At 38.2% G+C, this 19,563-nt stretch overlaps 2 protein-coding genes across 5 annotated transcripts; one reads left to right on the forward strand and one right to left on the reverse strand.

The window, feature by feature from the left end:
* Positions 1-3,126: 3,126 nt before the first annotated feature.
* Tcs3 (Probable tRNA N6-adenosine threonylcarbamoyltransferase Tcs3) lies at positions 3,127-8,045 on the reverse strand. Its single transcript, XM_022800995.2, has 9 exons — positions 7,772-8,045; positions 6,569-6,744; positions 6,203-6,295; positions 5,761-5,936; positions 5,373-5,497; positions 5,108-5,247; positions 4,684-4,767; positions 4,347-4,429; positions 3,127-4,005 (listed from the first exon to the last, which is right to left on the reverse strand). Exons 2-9 carry the CDS (start codon positions 6,731-6,733, stop codon positions 3,867-3,869), a joined length of 1,005 nt encoding a protein of 334 aa, XP_022656730.1. The 5' UTR covers positions 6,734-6,744; positions 7,772-8,045; the 3' UTR covers positions 3,127-3,866.
* A 196-nt stretch (positions 8,046-8,241) lies between these two features.
* LOC111255577 (uncharacterized) lies at positions 8,242-19,563 on the forward strand. 4 transcript variants are annotated; one of them, XM_022817680.2, is made up of 21 exons: positions 8,242-8,637; positions 8,791-9,232; positions 9,851-10,057; positions 10,263-10,442; positions 11,135-11,320; positions 11,756-11,877; positions 12,011-12,118; positions 12,430-12,562; positions 12,775-12,904; positions 13,384-13,552; positions 13,757-13,906; positions 14,142-14,267; positions 14,427-14,504; positions 14,855-15,138; positions 15,260-15,379; positions 15,530-15,633; positions 15,970-16,099; positions 16,445-16,618; positions 16,799-16,937; positions 17,304-17,555; positions 17,761-19,563. In XM_022817680.2, the coding sequence occupies exons 1-21, from the start codon at positions 8,629-8,631 to the stop codon at positions 19,045-19,047; spliced, it is 4,530 nt and encodes a 1,509-aa protein (XP_022673415.1). In that variant the 5' UTR covers positions 8,242-8,628; the 3' UTR covers positions 19,048-19,563. The 4 variants fall into 4 exon arrangements, with proteins under 4 accessions (XP_022673415.1, XP_086834861.1, XP_086834863.1 ...); XM_086978735.1 differs by having other exon boundaries at positions 12,011-12,085; XM_086978737.1 differs by lacking the exon at positions 11,135-11,320.

The raw sequence follows: 19,563 nt of genomic DNA on the forward strand, positions 1-19,563 counted from the left end.
TTCACTCTTACTATTATTATCGATTATATCAATGATGGTCATTATGTTATAATTTTATTGAGATTGTTGCTTGATATCTGCAACGCTTCCATTTATTTACCCATATTTGCATAGCCGTATGTAGATAAAGATTTCTTTATTCCACCAAAGACGGTTTTGCACAGAATCGAAGCAGATCATTTTGCCAAAGTTGACGTTGTTATCGTTACAGCAGCATACACTACTCGGTGATTCATTGCAGTTACACGGGTAAAACGTTAATCCACTAATTCCTATATTGATTACAGGTGTTTGAATCCTTTTGCTCTATCTTTTAATCATTTTTAGATATTTCTTGGAAAGCTTGTCTATTATTGATGCTGCAACAATCTTGATGTATCGAATTGTTGTTAATCTCATTAGTTTATAGCCAAATAGTTAAAGCAGGTGTAGTTTAGATTACCGTTTTTTTATACTGGTGCTTGAAATAAAACTCTTACTTAGCCACCAAGTTTTATTAATTTTTACCAACGAGAGTCTAAGTTATGTAAAATCTTACATGGACCTACTTGTGCGATAATTTAATACGATTCATTCAACTCCTTATCCAATATTATGTGGCTTTGCTTTCTGATTTTTGACAAAAAGATTTGATTAATTACATGTTGATCTACTTATTACGCATAGGGATGGCCTGAGTTGCTCCGCGCTGTACTGTACTGCTTATTATTTCGCCTGTTGTTACCTCTGTAATGTCGAAAACATCTCTTTACGTTTAAGATGATCATAGACCATATTCTAAACGCTGTTGACTTTGAGGCCATGAGGTTAACAATGTATTAAGCAGCTACAAAAACGCTAGCTGTTTGTAGACAAACCGAATCAATAAGTTATTATTATTTCACAGAAAAAGTTTCCAGTAGTCACTAATCGTTTTAATTACGTCAGTGTACAAGGCGGACGTAAAGCTTTGTAGCTGTTCGTTACCCGTTCACGTCACATTGTCTTCCGAGAGTTATTGCGGTTAAAGAACGCATAACTGGCAGCGGCAGATTCGATTGAGCTGTTGACTAAAGCATTTTTGTCGTTGCTCGATCGACTTCCAAAGAATAAACTTAGCGCACGGTTACAGGCCCCTTTGTACATGCTTGGACGTACTAGGCTACATTCAGATGAGAGTACTAATACAAGTTACGGACTTAAAATCCTATAGCGTACACGTATTGTGTATGATTAGGGGTGGTGCAATATAGTTCTTGGCTAACAGAATTTGATCTTGTGATTTTCTGCTTTGAATCCTTAATTCAAATTCAAATGTACGTTACGTACACTACGGACAGTTTATTTTATTTTGGTAGGGTCTAACCGCTTGGAGTAATGCCTCACAGCGTAAGTACCGGATATAAACCGCAGTATAATGATAATAGTAGCATGTATTGAAATCGAATTTAGCCCTTCTGCTGTGTCCCGTTCTTTTTTTTGGGGGAATCATACTGGCAATTTCCTCGGCGTATTTTTTAGGTTCACAAGGGCATCAAAATAATTCAAAATTTATTTTTTACCCAAAAATCGATAAAATATATATTTAGGCCCTTCATAATATATTAAATTGTGTAATATGTCAAATCAAAATCTAATTAACAGCTTATGGCAATTTATAGCGGGTAAAGTAGAGTAATTTACTCTTTCGAGGGCAAAAATCAATACACCGAAACTTTGGTGTCGCATAATACAATAAAATAAAGATAAGATAATACTTGCCTATCTTAATGTGACCACACTAAGTAGCGAGGTATCGAGACAAGATATTAGCATATCATTTGAGTTTGCTTCAAGAGCCGTGGGTCCCACCAACAAACTTAGCCAATCAAATTTTCCTAAAAGACTTTGATATCGTCTTATGTTTAGTAAGCATAAGCAAGACATGATTAAAGCATAGGCTATTTCGAAAAACATGCATGATAAACATAAAATTTACTGTTTTTAACCAAGGTATGACAAACTATGAATAGCGTCTTAAGGTTTCCATACTAACGTACTCGAGGAAATAGCTGCAAACATAACTACGCGTAGTTACGTGTGGGTAAATACGTGACGTATTAAATGCCACAAGTACTAAAACTTTTAGTTGAACTTAAGTAAGTGAACCATTTGGATTAACTCATATTTGTAGTGTTACGGATCCGGCCATCTAAGCCGGACTCACTCATTATTAACGGAAGATGGCAAAGTTTCTTCGAGGTACAAATTGCTTAGCTATCATTTGACAAACTCTGATGTTATATTTGCGAGAACTGGTGTAATCTTACCCATTTATTCGCTACTAGCCATAGTACATTTTATTCCAGACATTTTACTTAATCCTTGGGTTTTAGATGCAACCAGATCCCTGAACAATAATAAAAAGCAACGCAGTATTTACACGCAGAGCTTCCAAATCATGTGAAACGTATTTTGCCTGAATGCAGACTAGATTGATTATGAACAGATTCCTGAGTAAGAAATTTTAATAAACAAGGGCTTATCATAGTCTTAGATACAAGTTATATTGCATTTTTTTGATATATATATGGTAATATATGTAACATATAATACATGGTATATAATAACGTGTTTTAATAACTATAAAAGACTGGGTTTATCAATATTTTAATGGAATACATTGCTCTCTAGTATGCGGTACTGTGTTCGCTTATATTCTTAAATAGTCTCTTATATTCTTAATACCTGATTGTGACTTGCCATCTGAGTAAAGTACTTTCACTAACTTCTTAACTAACACGCTGTAGTAGAGGCGCAGAAAATGCTTTACACACGAACATGTTGTCCATCCCTTTGTGATTTGGCATTTTTGTAAAATCTTGTAGGATAGAAAATAGAATAGAACTTTGACTCAGTAATATAATTGAAATTTTTTCTTAATTATACTTCATCTTTTCGTTTCAATGTACGTATTCACACAATAATATTATATGAACACAATGTACCAGTATCAAAGGATGAAGCTTAATGACGAAATGGTTCCTGAGATAAACAGAGATTTTCTTCGGCCTCGTATGTAGCAGGGCTAGACGATAAAAATCTTCTGACTCTATACATAAGGTAAAACCCTTGTGTTTCTGCTCGATAAAGAAAGACCGTTTTGGCTTTGATAAATGTATACTTTATTTAGTATGTGTTGCATAAGAAGATTCAACGATTTGAATCCTCCAATCGAACTGTCACAGGAATAGGGTGCCTCATAGGAACTCAGCCGAATGATTCAACGGCTGGTCGAATGACGTGCCTCTCCTCTCAACCAACAAATTTTTAAAGTGCTAGAACAGTCCGATTTTGGTTTAAAATAATAATAACTCTCATCAGGCTGATCATCAGATAGAAAACAGGTAAAATAATCAGGAAACATAATCAGGTAAACACGTTCTCGTAGCGGTTGGTTTCAAAGCTTTAAAGCTGTGTCATTGAATGCTCAAACTACGCGTTTTCGATATAAACGATCAATTACAATACATGAAGGACAGTAGATAATTAACTTAAACCGTAACTTCGATAGAATTTCTAATTTTTACTTAAAAGTTAAGGTTTACTTGAAACTGCTCTCTATGTTAAAATACTGATATGATTTCATTTTTTGACGAAAAAATAACCCATTATTCGATATATTATACTAAAGTAAGCAAAACGTTTACCTCCAGGGAATACAAATTCTGATTCATTTTTAGGAATCTATCTAATATGTCACTCTATTATACATCGCCTGTTACAGCTACATTTTTTAACTTAACATTTTTTAAAATAAACAATATTTTATACAATCTTGATATATGACAAAATCAACATAAGGTAATAGCATGTAAGTTATAACTCTGAACTGAACGGATAGGTAACTAATTTCTCCAGAGAACCTCGACTTGATCAGTTCGGTATCTTTGTGTTATTGCACTGTCTTCGATGGCAGTTACCATTTTAGCCTCGTACATACAACAACCCGCCTGGGCTATCATCGCCCCATTGTCTATACAAAATCTGCAACAATAGAAAAGCGAAACATAGATATCTTTTCAATCTGCAACTACTTTTAATAGATATACTCTTAAGGGTTTATTAAGTTCTAAATAATCAAAGGCCTTTCCTTCTTTCTCACGTACTGGTTAAGAAGAAACATGATAGTCCTAAAAGTTTATCAAACTTATCAATTTATTTTCATCTATTATATTCAATTTAGGATGTTAAACTTCAGAACGTATATTAGCCCGAAACCGATTTTCATCTATATATAACCAATATAAACATTTACTTTTCTCTTTATAACAGCAAGAAATGAAAGTATGCTACTCCTCATTTTTTAATTTTACTAAAATCAGTACCTCATGTCGGTCGCAAAGAGCTTTGCACCACGTTCTTCTGCCATTTTTTGCATCATCTCTTGCAAACGCTTGTTACAACCCACCTGCGACTCAAAAGAAATAGAATTGTAATTCTATCTCAGAGCTCAAACAACTTCTAACTGGTGTTGGATTATTCTTTACGATAATCTATAATAGATAGTTATTGCTTTTAAAGCAAGAATCCACATGTATACCTAGTTCATGGGTGGATTCTGAAATTTTCGTCATAATGAAATTCTAATCATAATGAAGAGGGACCAATTTTGGTTGTATAACATCTGACAGTCCTTGCCGATATATACCTACCTCAACTTACCCCACCAACGATGAGTACTTCCTGGCTTCCGGTATGAGCCATAGCTCGCTCAGTTGTTTCAATTAACATAGAGAACATTGTTTCCTATAAAAACAAATGATGAAACTAATTATGTATTACACATTAATCGATTGTGTTGTTAAGGTAACGCATGACATGCGTAGGTTTATTTAAGAATCTTTATACTTTATATCTTTAAAAATACCCTAAATTATTCACTTTTTCTCTTTTGTTAGACAAGCTTTCGAAGGGATCATGTTCATATTAATTAACGTCATAATTCGTAGCAAACCTATGTCGAGTCAGACATCGTACGCATATTTCTAAAAATTGCCAACGACGTTTTATCGGGATCACAGTATCATATATATATATATATATATGATAAAACATGAAAAAATTATGTAAGATCTCCGTAGAATACCTGCAGAGACATGCAGAGATCCCCAGGCGTATAACCATCCTTCAGGAGTTGCTCTGTTCGTTCTTCTAAAAAGCTTAGTAGACCAGAGAAAGAAACATCCATCCCCTTTACCACATATGGGAGAGGAACAAACTTTGTGCCTACAAACATTGATGAGAAAACAGTTCAAACGGAACGGAAAAACCGAAATGAAGTAAATTCATTCTTTTTAACAAAGACCACTAAATACGTTTACTCCAAGGTGATTCTTCCCAATCCCACGTACCATTCTTGGCTTGTTGCTCAATGTTGTAACCCGGACTGGGATCATTACTCAACTTAAGCACCCGCGCAAACCGATCCAGACAGTTACCAACGGCAATGTCAATTGTTTCACCGAAAATACGATACCTGTCGTAAAAAGTTTATGTTAAATAAGGTATAATTCACTCAACTTGTAGAAGATCCAACATATAAAAATGAGCCGAACTGAATAGCTGGTCATCCCTAGTAGTGTAACAAACTTTTTCAAAATTCGAACTCGTATTTGATAATAAGTACTGGTAAGTATAAAATTAATAATTAAACCATTGTGAACATTACTTTGCCCATCTTTCAAACAACCTGTCAGTTACAGGAGCGTTGCTTGTCTGTTGGTAAGATTAAAAAAGTACCTTCTGTTGGCGTAAGCAATCACCTGCGTATTGCCACCACTGACATATAAAACCGTTGGGTTATCTGCTCCCGTGATAAGTCGGCCCATTTCTATGTGACCAACGCAGTGATTCACACCCAATAGTGGCTTATTCCACAGCTGAGCAACAGTTCGGGCCACCACAGCAACTGACACCTATTGAAAGAAACAGATAGGGAATGGCATAGTTTAACTATACCAAGATACGTCTGAGTAACTATTTGACGATACTTTAAATAAAGTGCAAATAGAGCCAAGTTTAACTTTCAATATATTCACCAATGAGGTTATATAAATGATATTCAATAGTGTATATATCGTAGGATCGCCTATTGTCTAAGAAACTTCTCGTAAAGAGGAAGACTTGTAATCTACCGTACCTACTTGTTGAAGAAATGTGAAAAAATCTAAATTATACTAACCAAAGGTGCGCCCATTCCTGGGCCCTGCGTAAATGCGACGGCGTCAATTTCGGTTATGGGAATGGCCGCCTCATCAAGACATTTACGTAGAACCTGCAATACATTGAAGGCGCAACGATACGATAAAATAGTAGTTGGCTTTAAGCCAAATACAATTCAACAATATCAGACCATTTCATCTTTTACCTATATTTCGTGCGACATAAAGAAAAACTTCTCAGTTAGGATTACTAGACTGCCTGCGGCAGAATAACGATGCAACAAGCCGGAAATAATCACCTCAGTTTTTTACACATGCAGCCTTAGAAATCCTCTACAACAATATCATACTAGCTATAGGTGAATAGGCCGGGGTGTTTGGGCTACCTTTAGAATTTGTTGACGATGATGCTTGGCAGTAGGACCAGGTTTGAAGCCCTCCCCTGGCGGAGTTATGTAAGTCACTCGGGGATTGGCTAAAACCGTCCCATCTCGCACAATGCCGATTCCCAACTTGTTAGCAGAACCCTCGAATCCGATTACGCACACCATTGTTGGCCTTTCTAGAATTAGGAATATTATTTAAAGTGAGCGCAAAGCATTTAGCATTCGAATTGACGTAGGTTTATTAAGTAAGTAATTCGGCGCCTTCAGCTATAATTCAGCTGAAACAATTTGCAGAACGAAGCTGTAATAAATATTGTGTCAAACATTTTAAGTGATCTGTGATAATACAGATTTGACGTCCTCAGAATCACAATCACAGTATACATATATGAAGGATTTTACAAATAAAGCTGTATTTCTGTTGTCATTATGCTTTTTTATGAAAACTATATCCAAAGAACCCAGCATTTGTGCCACGATAGAGGATAATCTACTGTTCAACCTTAGAAGTGCACATAAATGGATTAGATTGGTCAGTGCAGAAAAAAATCGATTTTCCTATAAATTTAGTCACAAATAAATTTTTTGACGATAAAAGAGAAAATATTTAAATATCGTAACTAAAACTTGCAAGATAATGCGAAAAAATGCATGTTTTAAAGTTTCTTTGTTCCGATTATATATAATTTTTTTAAATCCTGACATAGACAGAAATAGTAGGGGAAGCATTTAGACTATTTCTAGCAGTGATCTCTCAAAGTATAGTAAGCAGAAAATTATTCTTTGTTTGGAAGTCCTCATGGGAATAGAAATAAAAACAAAGCATTTTTTGGCGATCTCATGTTTTTTAGCCACAAATAATGCGAATTTCCCTTAATATTTGTATTACTTACTATTACCAAATATAAACTAATAGATTGATAGGCTACCGAAACACCATTTCACCACCAATTTGGCCCCCCTATGTTTTTCAGCTTTATGCACGGATGCATGTTTTTATCGACAAGATATTATATTAAACTCTTTTTCAATTTTCAATTTTCGATTGAATCTGAATTTTTCATTAGGGAAAATAAAATGCACTCGACGAACAAGCCAGCTCCTTCATTTTTGCCCTATTTTTCCAGTCTAGATGTTTCTTAATAAGACATATCTACTAAATAAATGTAATACGTTTTCAAAACTAAAGTTTTATTTACATACCTTTAGGTACAAGTTGAATGATGGTTATGCAGTTTTTTTTAATACACAAAAAGCAATTTCAGAGGTTTGGTTATAACAGCCGTTGCTCTTCTATCAGTTACTTTATAGTGGAGGGCAGGACATCTGAAGAATAACAAATGCCACTTTACCGGGCCGGCGCCATGCGACTATAAGACTTTTCGAACTGGATAAAGTCGAAGGACATCGTATGCTTTTGTTGATAAACACTACCAATGGAGCCGCGCGAATTCATAAGTCAACTATAACGCAGACAATTAGCAACAGTGTTTGATACGTTCCATAAGAGCCTTGCAATAATAGACATTTTAAGTTGAAGCACATGGCCTTAATAGCGCGTAACTGTGGTAAATCATATAACATGAACCACGTCATATTCAACGTACCACCTCTGCATGTCGAAGTGCTGGCGAGACATGACAGTAGCTGCCCGCTTTGCGGTATGTTAGACAGTGCACTACCCAAATGAGCTTCTAATACACGCCTGTACTGTTTCTAAAGTTACATTTCGAAAATGTAAATTTTGCATATGATTAAATCGATGGAGTTTGTTAGCGTTTCTGTTCTCTTTTGGAAGAAAAGTTTGTGATTAATCGCAGGTTTATAAAGCAGAGTGAAATTCATTAAGCAAGGATTGGAATTGGCTCAAATAAATAATGTCTGTCTTTTACAATCGTTTGTGAAGCAGTTCAACTTTACCTAATTTTGTTGTGCACGACCGATAAATCCGTCGCCATTTGTGAATCAGCGGCATGTTTCGTGTAGGAGAATCCTGCATGTGGCCATTTAGATAAACGTGTTACGGTCAATACTGCGCGTCTACAGCGTGAAGAAATGTTATGTCTGAAGTGCGTTAATTTCATATATGCTCACCATGGATTATTATGAATCTAATGTGTGTTTCACCTCTTTCTGTTTTATAAATTTCTACCAAATCACTATGGGCTAACTATGATGTGTTCAGCGTAAATTAGTTTAAAAGGTGCTGTTCCATTGAACAGGGGAAGGGGGTCAACCCAGAGCACCAGGCCGGGAATATGTCTGGTGTAGCCCCGTCAGCGCTTGCGTCTGCTGTGTTCGAGAGTGCTGTGAATAAAAACTGTCGTATTGAAACAATAGCCAATAGCACGGTAGTTCCAAGTATTGTGCCATCTGCAGGATTCCAACTCGTAATGCAAAGTGCCCCTTCTCAGAGTTCACTCGGAGCTACTACACCGGGCTCAAGTCAGAATTTACCGTTAACCGTAACGGGCAGTGATAACAATAAAATCTCTGTACCGAGTGCACAATCGAACCCCATGGTAGATTCTGGGCCTCCACCATTAGTTGTATCCAAGCCTTCAGTAACGGTCTTTATCAATCCGGGTACCGTGGTAGCCTCAACGAGTAAAAATGTACCGCCAATCAGAAGAACTACGTCTACAAATGCTGTTACTACGCAAGGTTGTTATTTTGCTTTTATATAACCTAAATAAACCAAAGCGGGAAAACTGAAATTTGAAGGTACTTCAAGAAAATAGTTATTTTTTACGGATTAGGATTGAATTTTTCTACACTTAGTTATTTTATAATAATACAAATATGTAAATACAAGTTTATCGCATTGATTAATCGACCGTTAAAAAAATCGTTAAAAATACTCGAAAAAAATTCGTTTATAATTTTGATTAAATTTGTTTGCATATAAAAAAGCGATACTTTCAAAAAAGAAAAAAAGTGTGGTTTTAGACAAAGGGTACATTCGATGTTCCTTTTTATGAAAAAGGCAAAGCGGAAGTAAAAGACCACAATGGACAACAGGGTGCTATTCTTTAATCGTTATATCAATAGAACGCCAAATTTTTCAGTTTGCACCAGCCTTTACCACGTACTTGTCGTTTCGTATCGAAAACTATCGATTTTTTTTTTTTAGAAAAAATCGACTTTTCTCAGAAAGCTATTATTTATAGGCGACAGTGTAATAAAATTAGCAGTATTCCAATGAACGCTTAACTAAATACATTAATTAGGTTTTAGAAGCCGCGCGTAGTAGGCGTCGTTCTTATAAGTTTTTTCCCGTAGCTAATGGAACTCCACGAACCACACGAAGCCGCCCACCATTACGGTCAGCCAGTGGCGGTTCTAGCCGAGTGCCAGCTGCGATTCGAACAGTTACTGCAGGAAGACGAGTAGAACAGGCAAAAACATCAACTCGAACAAAAAAAGACCGTTCTACAAATTCGAAGAGTTCACAGGCAAATCAGGTGACAGTCTCATCTACGCCCACAGGTAATCAATTGCCGCTGCTTTCTTTTAACCTCTATTAACATAGTCACTTGGACTCAGCTGCAGGGAGATTATCATATAAAAATTTTCTTGACGGATATGTCGCACAATGCAGTTTTGTAACATCTCTACCAAATTATGGTGGCAGCGGTATACGCAAAGGTTATTAATATATTACTAATTTTTATGCAATATCCTCTGTTCACAGCGCCTACACCGAAGAGAAGGCGCATGACTTCATTTCAACATGCATTTCTTATGTGTGGAGCAAAGGCGGAACCGGTCACTCCGCAACAGAGCAAAGTTACGTTACTGCAATCCTCGTATCCAGCTTCTAATAGGTTCCGGCCTTTTTCCAATACATCTGGTGGGGCATCGGCCATTCTTGGTGGGTAATTTAATAGGGAGATATGTATTATATAGTATAACATGCTACACGAGTCGTCTCAGTAATTTTTTTATACCATACAGTACTGCTAGGTCATTACGATAAGTTCATTCGAAAGTTCAGTTTTAGATTTATCTTAATATCAGAAATAGGATGGATCTAATTTGATGATAATAATAATTATTATTGCAATTTTAATTTACCTAATCATTTGCACTATAATTAGTCTTTGGTGTCTGTTGCCACACTTGTTCATGTTCGGAAAAGCATGCCATTCAATGCCACAGAAACACTATGTGAAGCGTTTAAAAAAAACGGCAATCTTTTTCTATTCTTGACGTTTCAAATTATCAGACTAAGCAGTTCCCGGCTTAGGCTACCTCAGAGGGTTACATAAGACTTTCAACTAGTTTAAAAAAGATACGATAAAAAAACCAGACGAGATTCACGTTTCCTTTTTAATGCTTCATAGGACATCTCTGTAATGGGTTACATAATTTGCCCAAAAGGTTATATACCTATAGAATCAACCTCATTGGATGTTTTAGTAAATAAATAACCGCTACTAAAATGTAGAGATAGGAAGTTTTGCCTCAGAATCGCCCTCTGCCCAGCTGTAATTAGTAACTGGCAATTACTGACAACGTTTATGTGTCTGTTCCATAACTATCGATGGCGATTTGATTTAACAGGTCGGCCTGGCGGTCCTTCTATAGTACGCGTGAGTTCCATAGGTGCCAAAAAGATCGTTCCGCCTGCAGTCCGAGATTATTTACCTGCCCGAAGACCGCCGTATAAACAAACTGCTTCCCGAATGACACCGGCTGAGCGTGATAGATTGCTTACCTCACAGCCCGTAGCAACGCCTCCTAAAAGATGTTATTATAGATATTTATATAACGTATCCTTAATTTCTTTAATGGATTACAAAGCCGATTTCCACAAAAGGAGCAGGATTAAAAGAGAAACATACCTTTTTTTTTTTAAATATTGATAACTTATAGCTCAATCATCGAGTGTAGCTTTGATTTTTAATGGTTTCTTCAAGTGGTCAAAAGTCGGGAGTTAGGTTTTTGTCATTAATCATACTTGGCTAACAGATAAAACTTCTCCGAATATTAAATTCGTTCCGGCATCAGATCAATGCTGTGTGTGGAATTAGTGTTTATTAAGGTTTTGTAACATGTTTGTAAACGTTTATACCCGGTGGTTTATTTGATAAACATTTCTGATGATTTTCCTGTCTCGTGTCACGATTCTAATTTTTCGTTTTAAGAAGTAAGCCAGGAGCTATATGACGTATTGTGTTTTAGGTTCAAATATTGGAACAGGCTTGAGAGGAAGTCTAAGGCCAGGTCTACCGGGTTCCCGTTTGGGTCTTTCCAGTAGGGTCAAACAAGAGTCCCCGTCCACATCCGCCGAATCTAGTGATCAGGTACAAAAAATTTGTAGCTGTCCAAGAATCCTGAGCTGAACGCTCTACATTTGGTTAACTCAGATTGATTTTTAGGTACACAATTTGTTAGATAGGTAAATAGCTTTACCTAATTAATTGTTGTTATCCTTAGCCGACAGAAATGCCTGATGTGATCGCACGGATGATGCAGATTCACGCTCCTGTCTCAAACGACGGAAAATTACCAGTTAGTCGTCCCTCGTTCCTCAACCTTCAAATGGTTAATAAAATACTAGTTAAAATATAATGAAAAGTTTATTAAAACTAAATATATAAGCTGAAATTATTGATAAAGCGCATTTGAAAGTGGGCCGGTAAAGCTATCCATAAAATTCGTAAATGCGAAATGCTAGACCGAAATGTATTGCTTTACTTGTTGTTAAAGATTTTTTATTAAACAAATTGTAACATATCCTAAGAAATTTGCTGAATGCTTCAGGTATTTAATAGAAAGTTGTCCTTTTTTGTTGAATACTTTCCATGTCAATGGTTGGTCAATGCGCTACCATATTCACACGTACGCATGCACAGCGTCGAGACTTCGCAACGATCTCGTCAAACGGTGACGTCGAAGCGCAGGAGGGCTCAGCAGGTCAAAGTACACCGACACTGCTTCCAACTAGCTACACTGTTAGCGTCGAGAAGACCATAGAAGGCGAAGAAGGCAAGTTACCTTCGATTATTGTCTTCACATAACCCTGATATAAGCAGCAGGGCTTGAGCACCCTCTGTTCCAAACCCTATTTGAACGGGTTTTGAATCGGGTTAAAAGCAAAGTAGCATCGAAATGTTCTGTTGAATTTTTCTAACATAACAAAAAATATGCATTTGATGATTTAAGACTGTTTTGCTCATTGGTCTTCTATTATTGAAAAGGATCGGACCAGAAACGCGGGCAGGTTAAGATTCGAGTGCCACCTTTACCTCCCGTGCTAAAATGTGGGGTATTTGTTGTGAAGCATCAGGAAAAAACAGGCGTCAAGCTGCAACCGGTTCCAAGTCTTAGGTAAAACAGATAAATCGTCTATTCTTATAATTAATATAATAATATTTTTATAATTAATATAATAATACGTTTATGATAATATAATAATAAATAGTCTAAATTTATAGAATTTATATCTTTTGTTGGGATTCTTCTAAAAAATGTAAAAAATGTATACACAAATTAAGTGTAACATAACGAAACTATTGGCCGCTGTTTACTTCTGGTATGGTACAATCCAGCCTTCAAGTTCAGCAATAAGTTACGTGTTCGATTTAGTTATTTTATAGTAACGAGTATTGCATTCTGTAGATATCTTTGTACATAGGTGCTGGTGCTGCTTCTCAATGTCTTATTTTGCGCTACGTAATCGTCCTTCAATTATTGTATGACGAAAGTATGACACAATATATGTGTGCATCAGCTTCAATTTGAGCTTTGAAATAGTTATTTTCTATTTTACGTTTTATTATTAAGTGTATTATGTTTTCACTTCTTAGAGGCGACGCAGTAGCATGGCTCGATCCTCGAGGTCCCTTTCAGAAACAGGATGGATCTCGGGGTACTGGACCCTATCTGATGTACGCTCGTTCCGAGGATAAAGATACAAATCGAAGGCGTTTTGCCTGCGCCCATCACGGCTGTAGAGTTACTTTAACAGCTGATATGGTAAAAATAAGTTTTATGAAACAAATGTTCATTCAAAATTGCATCAGCGTTTATTAACATTAGTATATATTTTTATATGGTTTCCTTACAACATTCGAATTTGAGAGGGATGCATTATAACGAAGCAATTTAATAGTCACTACGTTGCTTGACCGGCAATTACAAAAAAGAGTGTTTTACGTGATTTGCGCATTGGTCGAGCAGGGCACAATGCTCGTGTTGCGACGCTGTGGCACCTTTCATCGGCACGACAATTCTGAAGCGGATCTAAATAAACGAAGAATACGTGAAAAACTTCGCAAACGCTTGAGACTCTATGATGGTACCCGCACAGCGGCTGAAGTTCTTCGAGAGGTGATCACAACTTGTTTAGTGTGCACGACAGAAATTATTGACAACCAGATGCGTAATTTTTGATGTCAACTGTAGAGGCAAAAAAGTTGCGAAAGACTGTGTATGTTTATAGGGATCTACGTAAAACCTTGTGCCATGGCAGAAGTGTTTCGTTCAACTTGGTCATATACAATTTCGAGTACATTACCCACTGTTTTTACGTTAAGTGTATCTGTTCATCTCTGACTTTATTCAGTTTCCTGAACTATGCGGTCAGGATAGTGAGGAGCGCCAAAAAGAAATAAAGAAAGCAGCCATCAATATTCGTAGATCTCCGGTGGACGGTGAAAAGATCTCTCGATGGGGAAAACAACTTTCAGAGGTGGGGTCCATTCGGTTCCACGTATGACCCTCTATAACATGTTGCGTCTAATTTAGGCTCCAGTATCATTTGTATTTTCGTTTACATTTATTGTTGCGGATTTACCAGACAATAACAAAATCAGGGTACCATATAATATTTATTTGCTTACACTTTTAGGTGCTGAGTACTATCCGGACGCTTGAGAATTTGTGTAATAGTTTAACAACGGGCACCAGCGTGGAAGAGAGCTTCCTGGTAAGTTTGATAGCCTTGATCGCCCTTTGAATATAATATATGAAATATTCTCAGTTTTTTTTCAGAACATTAAGCTTGCAGGAACCAAATTCACAAGCGGAAGAAGAACAGGAGGCCTAAAGATAGGTATACAACATATTCGGTAATAAGCTTCCCATAGCACCGGTGCATAATAGGTTCCATTAAAAAGATATAGGAGGGCTCTATACTTAAAAGAAGGTTTAATCTTGGAAACTGTCTTTCACCTTAGGCACGGTAAGAAAACTAATTATCTTTTTGTAATAACAGTAACCGCCAGTCCAGTTACGAGTGCGTTCGTATCAACCTCTTCATGTATTTTTTGTTCTCAGAAATCGTTGGAGTCTGCTATTGGCCTCATTCCAGAGGTGCAGAGAACTTTGCCGCTGGACACTGTCAAACCTCGTAAACCGCGTAAGAAGCGAAAACGAGCAGGTAAGGCATTCGCTAGAGGCCGTGGCCGTGGGCCATTAGCGGAAGGTGACATCGTTCATGATGAAGCTGGGGACGAGGATGTTAAAGATGATTTTGCGTCAGAAAGTCCAGAGCCGCTTCAGCGGAGTGAGGAACAGGATGAAACGAGACCAATTATCGACACGGGCAACTCCGTGGCAGCGTTAGTATTTTATTTCAACGCGATTTCTACTCCAGCTTGAATTTCAAATTCGGATTTAGAACTGTAGTTTCGTGATATGAGTTTAGCTTACATTTGGGCTTAAATGTATCACAAATTACAGTGTTCGTGAAGAATCTCATCGGTGCGGAGAATGCTCACAGACATTCTGGGCATGGGCTAACCTTGTTAGGCATCTTCGGGTGGCACATAAACAGCCTCTTGTCGATTGCAATTCAGCGAGGTAGGTGTTGTGATGATCTTATAAGCTTATATTATTAGTTAAACGTCAATTTACCGAGTATGTATTTTAATCAAAAAAATAGTCTAGAGGGTTTTTATGACCGGTTTGCGCAACTAAGTAAATTCAAGGATAAGATTTCAAACCATTTAGGTGCGGGGAATGCGGTGTGGTCATGCGCGCTCTAGATTCAGAGGTTGAAAACCATCTCGACTTTCACGGTTTTCTTGGAAGACTCCGATTTAATAGCATGAAAGGTATGTCTCGAATACACTCGAAAGACAGCCATATATTATAAAGTTATTTGAGTTAGCTACTCGTACATTTTGTTTGTCTTTTTATCAGCCAGCTTTTAAATCGAAGGTTGATAATATATGCGGGGTCAGCATATGATTAAACTGCCATTATTATTATTATCCATTCGCAAGTTGCCTAAACCAGGAGTAATAGAATTAGGGTTCAATATGCACCCAGTAACAGCCACTTATACTGCACGTACTGTTTAACTTCACCTTGCCACTTTTAATTACAACTTTTGAATATGGAGCCAATAAAAGAACGATGAGTGTGAAAACGCTTTATTTGCACTACAGATGTTCATATATGGCGCACACAACAGGAGTGCGAAGGAGGGCGAGTCCTTGTAAAGATACGCGAAGAGACAAAGGGCCGGAATCGAACCACGATGTGGGTTTGCCCTAGACGGCCCGATGTCGAGTGTCGGTAAGCGGTCATTGATTCAACTAACTTATGGTTGTTAATTGCATAATATTACGAAATAAATATTTTACGTAATATATTGTTATTATATTATGAAGTATTCACAGATCTGGCTATCAACAGCTTTGAATACCTTCGTTACGAATTGCTAGGATTTTAAACTGATGGTATAATAATTGGTATTATAGCATCTTTTGACGGTATTGAACAGATCTTTCGGAATACAATTTTATAGCATTTTCACTGTCAATAACAGAAACTTATATCTTAAATATAGTCGCAAGTTAAGTTAGTGAGTACAGGATCGCGCTGAGTCACTATGCCGTCCGTTTCGCACGTCTCCTTTAGACTTCTCGAATGCGAATTTTGCCCGTTGGCTACAACAGCGGATCCGTTAGCCTGTTCAGTGTTTATCAAAGCGATCGAAGACTTCAACGATGGTAGCGTTGATGTTCGCTATACGTTAAAACACTCAAGTGCCTGTCTTCAATGGAATTTGACTGCCACCTGCTTTCTGCATAGGTAAATTTGAAACGCTGATAACGAACGTTCATGTTCAGTACCATTTCTCTTTGCAGACAATATTGTCAAACGTTAGGAGTACAATTAATTTTCTATGATAAAACAAAATTTAGACGAAATTTTATTTTTTCATAAAAAATTATGTTAACAATGTGTTGCATTATTCAATTATTTGGTTAGTGTTCGTCGTCACGTGGCCTCGGTTGCCGAATCAGAATCCCGTCCAGTTATCCTTTGCAAAGATATCCATCAAACTAATGAAGTCCATCCATCGTTATTGCGCGACGACTTCCTGGTTGTCTTTTGTGATTTACACCAGGTAGGCTACTACTCATTTCGGTTAGATCTGTTCTGTCTCTAGGGGCTAACAAATACGTATAAGTTGATTTTTCTTCCTCGACCATATATGTTCACATCCCTTTCTCGTTTGAGAGTTATTGCATTTAATCTAAGAATACGTTTATGTATATCAGCGGTGTGGTATGGGTCACAATTTGTACAAGATAAAATATTTACATGAAATAAAAGTATTCATAGTTACATAGCACATGAGAAATCCGGTGGAGGTCCATGCTCGTATACCTACTTATTCACGCGTTACGCGTAAGTGGCGTTATGGCTATTGTTTCTAGAATTGGTTTAAGATTTATAATAATATTTTTTTTTACAAAAATAATGATTGCAGGTTCGGCTGTTGAGCCGTTTGACGGAGCAGCATTCATTGTCCATCGAGTCACTTTTGGAGGGCATCAAATTGACTACGGTAGCGCTGCTTTTAAACCCACAACCCAAGGACTTGAGTGGTGTTTTACAAGGTCACTCAAACAGCGGCACTAACAATAGCACTCACATTAGCAGCCAACGGGGCTCTAGCAGTCCGAGTAAACTTACTCTTGTCCACATCATCTCGACAGCTGCAGATGAATCCAGCCTTCTGGTAAGAACACCTAGGCTGTAGAATACGTCTCCAGGTGATCAAATGCACTCCTTTTTTGTTATTGAAAAGATGGATATTGGCAATATCGTAAATCTGAATTAATCTAGAGTAGGTGACCAGGGCACATATTATCGGTAACGATGCAGTTCTTACTGGTTTCTAATACCTTTGAGTTTCGCTTTCGAATATCCACGTTGCGTTTTAGGCTGCATTTTCGGAATTGCGTCGTTACACCGGCCGAGTTCGTGCTAGAGTTCTGGTGGATGCATCTAAATCTGCCCACTCAAAGTGCTGCTATTCGTTTGCACGCGAGGCGTGGCGTCGTGCTATGGGATTAGGTCAAACCCAGCTGTTAGACCCAGTCTCGCTAGCACTCGTCACAGCCGAGGATTCTGCCTCGACGTTGACTATCCACGATCCCACTACAGCACTAATTAATACTCAGACATCTCTGAAAAGTCACGCAACGTCAACGGAAACCGCACTGACAGTTGCTGACGGTGATCCTGGTCGACCCGCTCCGACAGAGTCTGATGGCGACGGAGCGGTGTCGAAGAACATCGATCTTTCCGAAGAAGTCGACGCATGCGCTGCTGCCCTACAACTGGATCCGCTGCGGAAAGACCTTGACCGATTACGAGATGCCGAACTACCGGCTAGTAGTCTTCTTGGGAAGGAATTGAGGGGACCGGCATCTGCCGATGATATGCAACGAACAATGACGGAAGCTTGTGCGCTTTTGGCGGACGTCAGGGCATCGCAAGCTGTCCACGCACATACTGGTTCTAAACACCTAGTTGCAAATGGGAGATTGGCTTTGGGGAAAATAAAAGAAGCGATTCGATTGCTTGTCGAGCCACCCGTGAGGGAACACGATATATCCGACGGGCAAACGCTAACAGTGCTGAACACATCTCGAGTCGAAGAACCTCGAATGACCCCTGCACAGGTTGCGGTGGGGCTTGCCGTCAATCAAGCAGTGGGTCAAGCTGTCGGACACACGATGCTAGCGACTACAACGCCCGTGGCTGTAACAGACAATCCTGTTGCCGTACCAATTGCCAATACGATCGCTCTGACCAATCCGATCGGTGTCGCGGGGTCAGCCAACCCGGTTACCATTGCGAGCCAGGTTGCTGCTGTTGCCAGTCAAGGTACTGTTGATAATCAAATTGCAGTCGCAGGCCAGGTAACTGTAACAGGTCAGACGACCTTGGCTAACTGCCAAGCTTCGATGTCTGGAGGGGCTGTTACCGTGGCTGCTCAAGGAGTTGTGGCCCCGCATCCAACGGGAGGCGTTCTAGCGCACTCGACATTGGTAAGTGGCTATCCGACCACATCCGGAACTACTGGCGTTCAGATGCAGGTTTCTGGAGGGCAAGCGTGGACTACGAACCACCTGGTTCCTATACACTATAGTAGTTCTTACGCCCATGTTACGCACCAGCCTGTGCAGACGCAACAATCTAGACAAACATATCTGCATCATTAACTAACCATCATTACGCAGAATCGTCAACATCAACGCATGCGTTATACTTAACGCAGTACATTGATAAATAATCGATAAAGGAGAAAAGTAATGCTTGCAGTGATACAATTGTCGTAAAAATGTCGTTGCACGACGATTTGGGGCTGCGTAATGGTGATATGAAAAGGAAATAATGCTGATGTCCTTGCGGGAACCATCAGTCAGGTATGCCGTTGCATCAGCAAAACTGCAACCATATTAAGAAGAAAAGCCACGCAGTTATGATGAAGGCAATGGATTACATAAGTGTGATTGATGTTACGTTTAACAACTTAAATTTAATTTCTAGTCATCAAAGTAATATGTTGTAATTTTGCAATGTATTTGGCATAGCCAAATAATGTGCATGAATCGTGTATGAGATTAGTATTTGTAGGTAGCGTATATTTAACCATTTATTAGGTTTTATATGGATCAACTAAAGCAGTCACTGTATAGACAGAAGCTACCTTTCCGAAGCCTCAAGTAGGGTTTTCG

The sequence above is a fragment of the Varroa destructor genome, unplaced genomic scaffold (genome assembly GCF_002443255.2).
Source record: "Varroa destructor unplaced genomic scaffold, Vdes_3.0 BEIS01000001.1, whole genome shotgun sequence".
Taxonomy (NCBI): domain Eukaryota; kingdom Metazoa; phylum Arthropoda; class Arachnida; order Mesostigmata; family Varroidae; genus Varroa; species Varroa destructor.